The 12553-nt window shown below is 33.4% G+C and overlaps 2 protein-coding genes across 3 annotated transcripts; both read right to left on the reverse strand.

Annotated features, from left to right (window-relative positions):
• Positions 1-469: 469 nt before the first annotated feature.
• Positions 470-1663, reverse strand: LOC114742636 (subtilisin inhibitor CLSI-I-like). Its single transcript, XM_028930855.1, has 2 exons — positions 1603-1663; positions 470-700 (listed from the first exon to the last, which is right to left on the reverse strand). The coding sequence occupies exons 1-2, from the start codon at positions 1661-1663 to the stop codon at positions 471-473; spliced, it is 291 nt and encodes a 96-aa protein (XP_028786688.1). The 3' UTR covers position 470.
• Positions 1664-3090: 1427 nt separating this feature from the next.
• LOC114742638 (uncharacterized) lies at positions 3091-7291 on the reverse strand. Of its 2 annotated transcripts, none has more exons than XM_028930857.1 (12): positions 7047-7291; positions 6801-6933; positions 6620-6693; positions 6471-6517; positions 6237-6387; positions 6105-6149; positions 5832-6036; positions 5680-5741; positions 5267-5367; positions 4804-4858; positions 4658-4705; positions 3091-3701 (listed from the first exon to the last, which is right to left on the reverse strand). In XM_028930857.1, exons 1-12 carry the CDS (start codon positions 7258-7260, stop codon positions 3523-3525), a joined length of 1314 nt encoding a protein of 437 aa, XP_028786690.1. In that variant the 5' UTR covers positions 7261-7291; the 3' UTR covers positions 3091-3522. The 2 variants fall into 2 exon arrangements, with proteins under 2 accessions (XP_028786690.1, XP_028786691.1); XM_028930858.1 differs by lacking the exon at positions 3091-3701 and adding an exon at positions 3748-3834.
• Between the last annotated feature and the right edge of the window lie 5262 nt (positions 7292-12553).

The raw sequence follows: 12553 nt of genomic DNA on the forward strand, positions 1-12553 counted from the left end.
AAACTCAGTTTCTGATCTTTTCCTATTTAGTAAATTAATCATTGTTATACATAATTCAATCCCTCAACGTAACTATTACTCAGTATGACAATGACTAATAATTTAATAAATGGGAAAAAAATTATGAGCTAAGTTTTAATGAGGTTAAAAATTCAAAAACTGAGTGATACTAAATCATAGTTAAAAGATTCAGTTATCACTTATAACTGAATTAAAAGTTGAAGGAATAAAAGATTAATTTTCTCATCTTAATCTTAATCAAGATTCCACGAAATGTATTTCATAGTAGTTCTGATAATTGAGCTTACAAGGTGTACACATATTTATTCATCCAGAGATGCATGCTTTTTTTGGTAGCAAAAAAGAAGTAGAACGCTGCTATTTGAAGAGGTAGTAATTAAAAGTAGATTATTTTGGTGTTTCTCTTGGTGATATATATATATATATATATATATTAATGTAATATAGAATTAGCCGATGGTGGGTGGCTTGGCAACATTGAGGGATTCATCAACGTAGAGACGAACACGTTGGGCGTTGAAATCCATAGTCACAAAAGAATCAGGTGGCACCACTTGGATCACTGCTCTTTCCATCTCTTCCTTTATCTTCTTCTCTGCTTCTTCTGCTGTTACTCCCACCAGCTCTGGCCAACTTGTTTTGGTTGCCCTATTTTCCCCCAATACTTTATTGTAATTCCCTGTAGTTTCATATATCTTACATATACATATCACTGTTTGATATCCTTGAATTACCTTCAGATTTGTGCCGGTAATAAATTATTGTTTACATACATAATTCAAGAGATTTTGATTATAATATCAAGAGCGCAAATTTTCAATTCTTTTCAAAGAACACCGTACCCAAATATTTTGATATTTTTAAAATTCATTAACAGAAATTACAATTAGAGCTTAATTTATATATATATATAACAATACTCCTCTGGTCCTTAATATAAGACCCATTTAACTAATTTGATTAAATTAAGGAAGTTAGGTAAGTTAGTTAATTATAAGAAATGTGACACGCTTTTCTTAAAATACCATAATTATCTTTCTTAATAGCCCCTCTCTCTCTTCTACTTGATTATAGTTGAGAAAGTATCCATATAGGTAATTTAAAAAAAATGATAAATATGAAAAATGGGTATTATATTTAGGACCAAAATCAACTCAACAATTGGGTCCTATATTAAGGACCGGAGGAGTAGAATCTTTACGGATTAATCTAACAATATATGCATATATAAATTGAGCCATAGTATACGTTATACTACTTCTGGTCCTAATTATAAGAGCTAATTGACTAATTTGAGGAGATTAAGAAAATAAGTTAAGTTAGCTATTTGTAATAAATATGTGTTATCTTTCCTAAAATATTCTCATTAGTCAAGTGTATTGGCTAAAATTCCCATTATTAGAAGGACTACCTTGGAAAAAATTACATAAATATGAGAAACAAAGTGGATTGGAATCTTATATCTAGGATCAAACAAAAGTCAAACGAGGTCTTATATTAAAGACATGAGGTAATATCAAATAAAAATAAGAAGAATAATGATTAAATAAAATAAATGAAGAGGGGAAACCAAATAGTTACTTGGCAAGGGCTGATCAGGCAGCTCTGGAGGAGGCTTAACTCCTTGATTCTCCTCTGCCATACCAAACACTTGTTAATGATGACGATGATCTGAAGATTATCTTTCAGGCAGCTGTTTGTGTGTGAATCTGATATGTGGTTGAATGCCATTTGGCATATGCATATATGCATGGGATTCGACGGTGTTCCCTAAGCTAATTAAATGAGAGTCCTATTTAAAATTCATAAGACGATCCATTCTGTTGTTTTGTTGCCGACCCTCCGTATTTTATCCATGGAATATACTACTACTGCGGCTCTATGAAGGCCAATAATTTAGACTGGGCTGTGAGATGAAAGGCATTATTAATTCATTCACTTGTTATCGTGCTTGAATTACACTGTTTTTCATACAGTGGTGAATATATTTTGAAAAAAAAAATGCTTCCAAATAGAATTTCTTAGTTAATTAATAGTGTGTGGTTTGTAAATTAGATATAGGGAGATGGAGCTCATTTTCAAAGGATTAGCCTATTGTGTGCGAAAATTTCCTGAATTTATAAGCCCCTTCTCCCATATGGGTTATCCAATATGGAACTCATAGTTTGAGAGAGGAAGAAGAAGAGTATTTAATGAAAGACATTTAAGAAAACATCAGATTATTTTAAAAATAGCAACAGAGTGATTAAATAATATGATGTGAAGAAGGAAGAGTATTGCTATACTGTAGAATATTTTCTTTGAATCCATCGCGGAAGACCTGGCATTTTATTTCCGTTTTACTTAGGGGATGAAGACATAGGCCTTGACTGGTTTTATAAGATGGGCATATTCTTACTAATCCACAGCAGCGAACGCATTCAATCATTGCTTTATCCAATTAATTAAAAAAGAAGAAGGAAGAATTACAATCAGATTTTAAGGAAAAGATTTAATCATCTTAAAATCTATTAACAAGTAAAGAGTAAACAATAATAAATTTAAGAATAGAGAATGACAACAAGTTCTGATTGATCACTTGTCATCAAGATTTTTTGTTAATTAATTTTTTTTTTTCTGGGGCTTTCCTGGTAATTGTCCCGACAAAATATCACTTTGATATTTTTTTACCTTAATATACTAAACGTAAATCGAAAAGATCAAATTTCAGATATTAAATTTCAGTCTAAGGCTGAACTACAGTAAATTAAAATTCATGGATAGAATGATAGTCAAGTCAAAATTATAAAAATTTAACTGATGAATTTCTCATTTTCTTCATTAACGGATGAAGATTAGAGACACGTCAAATATCTGTTATTGACAAACACCTCCCCCACCCCCCAAAAAAACAAATCTTCGTCTTCTTTTCTGCATTTTGAAGAAGTTTGAGAGGAGAAAAAAAAAAAAAAACTTGAATTAAGCCCCAGTGAAACTCGGAATTCTGTAAAAGTTTACGTCGGGTCTGACCATATCCAACATATAAAAACAAAATTTGCCTTCACATGTTGAAATGACGCATTCCAAATCTATAAAAACAAACTAAAATTATGTGCTTTCAAGGACTAAAAGATTTACTAAAATCATTTTCTTTCGGCTACTTGTAATAAAAATACATAACACCACCTATACATAAGGTTCCATTTGATGATTTGACACACTAAGTACAACTGCGACGTTATAGATGCAATCCAAAAGAATTACGTATGTCCCGTTTTGTCAAGTTAACTGGCAATGCCGTGACACAAGCTCTTGGCAAAAGTATCCCGCACCACCCATTTTAACAGTTTTTATTGTTCACCAATATAGTATCCGTGCCAAAAGCCTCCTCTTTTAACCTGATGCCGTAGAGACAAAATATGACACGGATGAATTGGCTCATAACGAGAAGTTGTATCCCACTAAGTGAGGTTGGGTGTAGAATCTGACCAGTATGAAGACCTAACTAGAGGATGGATTGACTTATATAATCCGGCTAATCCGAACATCGATAATAGGGACCTTGGAAGATGAATCTGAGATTTCTAAAGCCTCTGCCAGAGACAACCTCCGATTCTTCCAAATCGCCTCTGCCCAGCTCTTCATCTTCTCTCCTTGAACTTTTCTGTTCTCTTGGACACTGAGTACATCACCATATCCACCTGCAACATTGGGTTCTAGTCAATAAACAACTTCAGCTTCAATATTAGCAGTCATGAGGGTAGCCTTGAACGCCCTTCAGAGTGTCCAAGCACCCTATTTCCATTTACTTTCAAGTAAAGTCTGAGGATGCCCCTAAATCCGAAATGTAATATCAAGAAGAGGGGAAAAAAAAAAACTAACCTTAAATGAGACCGCTACTTCGTTAAGAATTTATAATAAATCATAGTTGGAAATATGCAGGTGTGCCTCATAAGATGATTAAGAAGTATTAACACTATAAAAGCATAATCATATTCTCTCCAATAAAATGTTTCCTACACTTTAACTCATAAAACTCGTAATGATATTTTAACAGTGCGATTCATTTTGAAACCCCTGTAAATGCACAGACACAGTCTAGTTATTAGCTACATCAGCATCCATAATAAACATGTCATCAATATTCAATATGCAAAGTAAAATCTATATGAAGTCATACTATTTATAAGCCATTAACAATGTGGCACATTTTAGATTCCATGTGAAGTATAGGGCCCATAATATGGTTATCTTTATATCAGCATCCATGCCTGTTAGCATGACATTAAACATGAAAAGAGAAAAAAGAATCACAAAACTACCATTCATAATACAACTTAAAACCCAAGCTGAAACACGAGCACACAAAGATGTATACCTCTGTGTGCATGTGAAAGAGACAGTATTTGAAGGGGTGCTACAAGATGCAAGAGTACTTGTTAACATGCAAAGCTAACATTGAACACCATCATTTATTTGACTAGAACTAGAGGGTAGCCCATCATTTTGCACCAAGCCCAAGATGGGTTGCAATATTCATGGCTTATAAACAAACAATATGACTTCTAACACATTTTATACTTTATACTGGTATATTGATTCTTCTTCACTTTGGTAACACTAGTTACACTATAATGAATCAAAGGGTCCATCTTACCTCTTGCAAGGGCCACTATATCTCCTCGATCCATAGAAGTCACAGCACCTACCCAGATAAAGCTCATTTTCAAAATATATACATCATAAATGCATGTGTCTCGTGTGTGAGAGTGTATGGGCACCAAACTAACCCATCAACATTACCTTCAGTCTCCAACGGTGGAGCCTTCAACAATTCTATAGCCCTTCTGTACAGCCCCTGTCAAAGGTTTCAAGTCTAATTACACCATAAATTACGAGCACAGCAGTTGGTAAGCTAACTAAGAAAAGATCTGCTAAAGTCCTCAAGGACGACTCCTTTACTTGTCAGACTATAAGACTCGCCTCAGCAGAAATTTGGTTTAAACTAAACCAGATTGAAGGTCACTCAATTTTTCAGTGACAAGACAAACTCTATATAAGCTAGCACATTGGGAGTAAAAGAAGACGGATTGATAATAGAAACTAAAACAGATGAAACCAACTCTGTAATAAAACTAAAGCAGACTGAAGCACCTCTGCCGAGGCAAGAGGGCTGTGCATGTGTCAAAAGAATGGCTCAATTAAAACTTTCCAATTTCTTAAATCTCAAAAGTGAACAAGAACTTGGCTTTTGGAGGGCTCTTACCTCTTGAATCAAAAGAGAACTTGAACGCTCAAGCACTGCCTTCCGCCTAAACATGAGAGCTATGCAACTCAAGACAACCCCAATCTTGGGATGATGAGAGCCTACATTTATTCATCACAAAAGATTAGCAATAAACTTTACCGGTAACAGTCTTTCAAATAATTGCTATATAAAATTTGTACACCAAGGTTAGATGGTTTTTAGCCCCATCAAAGGGATGTAGAAAGAGACCAAAAAAGAGTGTCAAAAAAGTTATCAAACAGGATCTCTTGGTGAATGATATATCTCAAGAGTTGACTGTTGATAAAACACAGTAACATCATGTGATTAATGTGCCCAAGCTCATTTAGTGGAATAAGGCTTGTTATTGTTGTTGTAATTGGATACAACAATTTAAAGGACAGATAACTAACCAAAAGATTCCTCTGCCTTTGTCAATGCCGTTGTCAATAACTCCTCTGCATCACCAAAGTTACTGAAATTTAGATAGCAAGTATTAGTAATATCCCCAAAAAGTTATAAGACTAAGAAAATTGTAGCAGAAGAAAAGTATTATTGAACTTACCCCATATGTGATTCAAGCTGCCCCAAAGCACACATGGCCCCCAACATTAAACCCTCTGAGTTCATATTACCAGCTGCTAAGAGAAAAGGGTTCCCAAAATCTTTATTCTCTGAACCTCCATCTATGACCTTTTGATAAACCTCCTTTGCCAAAGAAAAGTTCTGTTTGGCATGTACAAATTCCCCATATGACAGAGCGACACTGCCTATATTTTCAAATATCAATTTGGGACGGATAAATGTCTGACATAGTGTCTGATAAAACGAAAAGTACCATTGCATAGTCTGACATCAGGAGGACCTTGAAAGAATGCTTCAGCTGCACCAGACGCACAAGGTCTACTTAGATATTAAAGGATGAGTGGGATAAATAATCAAACGGATAATAACAAGAATTTAGAAGTACCTGACTCAAGATTGCCATTGACAAGTTCAACAAACCCTTTTACTGATTTTGCACGAGTAGTTAGAGTCTCAAAATCTTTGCCATCACACCCTGCTTCATGTTTCGCCATGAGCTCTAAACATTTATCTGCGAGCACTGATGATTTATCATCCTATAGGGGAGAATTTTCTTCAAATAAATATGAGTATTACTGGGAGAAATAAGTAGATATTTTGCAATGTGTTAGCAACCAACCTGGCCCAGCTCTAAATGCAGACCTACCAGAGCTTCGAAGGCAGCAACTACAACAAGAAAGCCCAAGAGTACCGTTAAATTATGGGAACTTCTTATAAAGATATCAAATTGGAAAAGCAGATGCGCTATTATTATGAATGTAAATTCACCTCTCACTCCCAGGAAAGAACTGGTCAATTGTTGAACACTACGGAGCTTCTCGATTGCATCATCAGAATCACCTCTAAGAAAAATTAAACAAGATAAACTTTCACAAGCTTAACAATCTATCAAACAGAAATTATGCGCCAACATGGGGTTTGTAATGTCGGGAAGGAAGGAAAAAGTCACCTTTCAGACAACAAGGTAGACATAGCTAGTAGCACCATTCCTCTTGAGTTTTCATCCGAGGGATCTTTCCTTTCACATGAGAGAGTCGAAAGGCACTGTTCCAACACCAGCAGGCCTTGTGCATACGATTCAGCTACATCGACACGAATCACGCCAGAACAGGAAAAAAAAAAATGTAAACCACAAAACTCAACTCAAAGTGGGTAATTGGAAAACGAAGTTGGAAGAGCTTAGAAAACCATATACCTGTTTTCTGAGACCTCGCATGAGACAGAGCATAGTTGATCATCTGAATAGTAACGGGGTTTGCCAAAGAACCATCCGAACCATTGTGGAATAGCCTAAATCGTGGTGCGGATGAGACAAGATAAGGCTTGCTATATGAAATGAAGGCTAAATTGGAAGTTCGAGCAATAGCAGATGAAGCTCTTGACAACTTAGCAGCCAGGCGAATCATCATTGCTTCAGTCCAGTGTTGTTGCTAGTCAAGACCTCAAGAAACCCTATGGAAGGGACAGAGGGTAATTCAAAATGCTCAATAGAGTTCGGATTCAAGAGTGTGAATAGAAAACGCTGTTCGTTGAGGATATCGACGATAATAGAACCCGCGTACTCGACTGATGAGCGAGGACTTCTAGCTTGATATGCCAGTCAAGCTCGCAGGGAAGCGGCAATGAGAATTTTCTCTTTTGTTTTTGGGATAGTAAGTGATTAAAGAATCTGTTGGGAGTCTCCCGAATTGCTTAGCCCAATGGGCTTCCTGTAATATCAGCCCAACCCACAAAAGAAATGGACTAAATAAGGGTGGGTTGGATTTTAGTTTTCTAGGTTTAAATTGGGGGAAATTAGTCATCATGATAAGGAAAATTGATCTGGTGAACATCAATCCTTGCAACGGCAACAATTAGTTATTGTACCATTACAACTTTTTCCAAGCATAGTGGAGCCAGACCTATTCTCCAGTGGCATATGGCTCCGATATATTTTTTGCTCCTCCAAGACCTTATCTTCATATGTTCAACAAATATATGGGCAGTTTATTTTTATTATAGCACATGTATTTTTTTATTGAAAGCAATCTTATTTGATGTATTGTTGGGTACTGAATATAAGCACATCTCCTAACAGAGATTCAAAACTTGGTTCACTACGTTGTGAGGGATTAACTCCTACTAGACCTAACTTCCGTTGGTAAATATATGGGCAGTTTATTTCGAAATTCATGGAATTAAGGTACAGAGACTTATCTTCTCACTATGATGTCTCATGATAACTTATCTTCTCGATGTTTGCAATTATAATGCTTAAAAAAAGAGTGGTGGATTATACTTGTCGGGGGAATTCATGTGGAATCACCCAAATAATAGTGCATATTCACCCATAAAAAGGCATAGAGAGGAATGCTCAAAAGTATACTCAGTTTCGTATTAGGAACCTATACTCCCATCAGAATCGTGATTTTAATGATTACTAACATGAAACCAAATTGAAGCCAAATTGCGTGCCAAACAAAAATAAAGGGTTATATATATAGGATGACGCTATATCTCTCTTTTTGGAAAACTGAGTTCAAAAAATGGTTGTAAACTGGAGTATCTGGCAACAGAGATTGTTTATCGTCCTACTTATTATGGACTGCCTATAATTTCACTGTGGGTTTGGAATTCAAAGGAGCTAATTACCTAAAGGCAATCCGTGATGAACTTTTAGATTAGGATATTGGGTTATATGATAAGGACGATCGATGACAAAAATATGCTGTGTTCTTTTTCTTAAAAAAATGGCTCAGCCCCTTATCGATGGCCAGCAGCCACCGCTAGTGCTTGGCCACCGGTGTGGTGGCTACCAGTAGAGTTTTTTGTCACAGTTTTTTTTTATATGAGAGAATATTGGTTCAAAGTGACATGAGTGGGATTTGATCCCATAACCCCTTGGCTATTTGGACTAACAAAAAAAAAAAGATGACCATTGGGTCATAAAAAACTTCTTAACCTTATAATGCAAACAAAAATATAAGTTCACTCTTTTATTATGACTCCAACCTATGACAATAATTTACTTGAGGATGACAAGTCTTAATTGAGAAATAACAAGTCTAAATTTGATATTAACAAAGCAACTTTTTTCTAATACATAATAAGAAGTAACATGTACATTAATTAAAAATAACCATAATTTATTTGAAAATGACATGTCTTTACTAGAAATGACAAGTCTAAATTTGAAATTAACAATGTGTCTTTTTCTGATACATAACAAGAGATAACATATACACTAATTAAAAATGACTATAATTTATTTGAAAATGACACGTCTTTATTGCAAAATGACAAGTCTAAATTTGGTATTAACAAAGTAACTTTTTCTTATACATAATAAGAAATAACATGTATATTTCTAAATAAATTGTTGTCATTTTCCACTAAAGACATGTTATTTTCTAGTAAAGACATATCATTTTCAAATAAATTATGATCATTTTTAATTAATGTACATGCTATTTCTTGTTATGCATCAGAAAAAGACACATTGTTAATCTCAAATTTAGATTTGTCATTTTTCAGTAAAGACGTGTTATTTTCAAATAAATTATGGTAATTTTTAATTAATGTACATGCTACTTCTTGTTATGTATCAGGAAAAGTTGCTTTATTAATATCAAATTTAGACTTATTATTTCTCAATTAAGACTTGTCATCCTTATGTAAATTGTTGTTACGGGCTGGAGTCACAATAAAAAAGTCAACTTATATTTTTGTTTGCATTATAAAATTAAGAAGTCTTTGATGGCCCAATGATTATTTTTCTTTTTGTTGGTCCAAGTAGCCAAGGGATTATGCGATCAAATCCCACAACTGCTACTTTGAACCAATGTTTTCCCATACCCAAAAAAAAATGTGACAAAAAACTGCACCGGCAACCATCACACCGGTGACCGTGATAAGGAGAATTAATCTATTGAACATCAATGCCTATAACAACTAGTCCTCGTACAATTAGAACTTTTTCCAATCATAGTGAAGCCAGACCTATTCTCCAGTGGCATATGGCTCCGATATATATTTTGCTCCTTCAAGGCCTTATCTTCATATGTTCAACAAATATATGGGCAGTTTATTTCGAAATTCATGAAATAAAGTTACGGAGACTTGTCTGCTCACTATGATGTCTCATGATAACTTATGTTCTCGATGTTTACAATTATAATGCTTAAAAAAAGAGTGGTGGATTATACTTGTCGGGGGAATTCATGTGGAATCACCCAAATAATAGTGCATATTCACCCATAAAAAGGCATAGGGAGAAATGCTCAAAAGTATACTCAGTTTCGTATTAGGAACCTATACTTCCATCAGAATCATGATTTTAATGATTAATAACGTGAAACCAAATTGCGTGCCAAACAAAAATAAAGGGTTATATATATATAGGATGACGCTATATCTCTCTTTTTGGAAAACTAAGCTCAAAAAATGGTTGTAAACTGGAGTATCTGTCAACAGAGCTTGTTTATCGTCCTACTTATTATGGACTGCCTATAATTTCATTGTGGGTTTAGAATTCAAAGGAGCTAATTACCTAAAGGCAATCCGTGATGAACTTTTAGATTAGGATATAGGGTTATATGATAAGGACGATCGATGATTAGCATTTGGAAACTGGCACTTGCGAAATGTAGCAATATTTTTTTTATTTTGAAGAACATTTTCTTTGAAATTTAAAGTAGAATCAACAAGGGAAAAAAAAAAACTCTTTAAGAAATTAGATGTGTCTGGACCTCGAAAGGGTCTAAAGAATTGTTTCGAAGCCATCATTGGCTTAACCTCTATATATATATGTATGTATGTATGTATGTATGTATATGTATATGTATATTCGTACAGCTTATGGCTTTCGAATTAAGTGAGGAACAAGGATGTGTAATTATTGGTTCGTCAACGCCCAGAAAACACAGAGCAGATGAATGCGTCACAGTCACTATGTATTATTCTTCCCATCATTAGTATAAGACTTTATTAACTAATTTGAATAGATTAAGAATGTTAATTAAATTAGTTAATATGATATTTTTTTTCTTAAAACACCCTAAATATCTTTTTTAATTCTTTTTTCCTTTCTCTTATTTGATTATTGTCAAGAAAATATTTATAAGGTTAATTTAAAAAAAACTGATAAACATGTGAATTAAGATTTATATATAAGATCAACATCAACTTTCTAATTAGAGTTTATATTACTGATTGGACGAGTGCTATCGAGATTTCAGATCAAAACCAGACATTGTCTCTCTCATGATCTTTCAGAAGACCTATATATTACCAGGTTGTGCCCCGACAAGTTAATTTCGTCACGATTGCGCAGGGGTCGGCCGTTCATCGTTGTGGGACTGTATGTGAGAAAGCAACCTTATACGCGTTAATTAGTTATACACGCCTATATATGCATGTCCTTATAGTTGTTCGTTGATTAACCACAACAATTAATTAATTTGTAACCTCTCTCTTCATTTGGCTAGCTCACCAATTTCTTTCTTAAGAAAATAGAAACAGTTATCTTTTTTAAATGTGTTATAAATTGAATTTTATCCCTGCAAATACCCTCGACTTAATGTTAATGTTTAAATTTCTATCTTGTATTTAATTATTTGTAATTACTATCTTCAATTTAATGTGAAAGGTATTTAGAGTTTCATCGAAAAGTTTTCTGTATATTTATAATTTAAACCAAAACGAGCCTCACAAAATTAATTTCCTCATATTCAAGACTAATATATGGGTGGGAGTAATTAGTAAATTCTTAAATTCAAAGTTATTTGTATTTTTTTTTTCAAATGAAATGTTATTTTATGTGCGTTATTATAACCTTTCTTCTTTTTTTTTAAACGTAAGCTATGACAACATGCTGGATCCAACATTATTAACTTTTCATGAAAAAAGCACAAAAATATATCCAAAATTGTTCTCACCAGTTTCATAATTCATACTATGGTTTTCTTCATGAAATCTTGCTTTGACCCCCTCGTATGAATATCATACACATTAGTCAATTTCTTTTTTCGGCCGAAACACATTAGTCAATGAGTAGTTTCTCGTAAAACTGTCTAACCTAACTCGATTCCTTACAAGTACAGTGTTTTCAATTGAACTAATTATAAAATTGTCTACTTCATTCAATTCTTTATGAATAATTTTTTATTATCTCCTCTCCGAAAATAAAATCATTATCAATAACATTTTTTCATACCAAACTAAGAATAACCTATCCGTGAAAGATCCGTATTAATAACAGCTTTACTTATTCAAGTCAATTAAAATTAGGTCCATCTAACTAATAAAATTTTTAATTTAGGATTTTTCAAAGATTTTTTTTTTAGTTAAAAGGTAAGACATCCACAATTTTTTTACTATACTACCAAATAATACTCGCTTTTTTATTAGTTAAGCTGGTTCCTCTGAAAGTAATATTTACTTTTATTCTTGGTATAAAGGCTAGATAACTAATTTGAAAATATTACAGAAATTAGTTATGTTAGGTACTTATAATAAATTGGTATTATTTTTTTTTAAATATCTTTATTAATCATACGCATTAAGATAAAATTCTTTAACATGTGTAACCACATGTTAAATAAATAAAATTCTTTAACCGTTCGGACTATTTTGAGGAAAATAAATAAATAAATATGAGAGACAAAGTAAATTAAGGATTTATATTTAGAATCAAATTGAATATCTAATTAGCTTTTATTTAAA

This window comes from Neltuma alba, unplaced genomic scaffold (genome assembly GCF_004799145.2).
Source record: "Neltuma alba isolate B1F8T4 unplaced genomic scaffold, ASM479914v2 tig00003839_pilon, whole genome shotgun sequence".
Lineage (NCBI taxonomy): Eukaryota > Viridiplantae > Streptophyta > Magnoliopsida > Fabales > Fabaceae > Neltuma > Neltuma alba.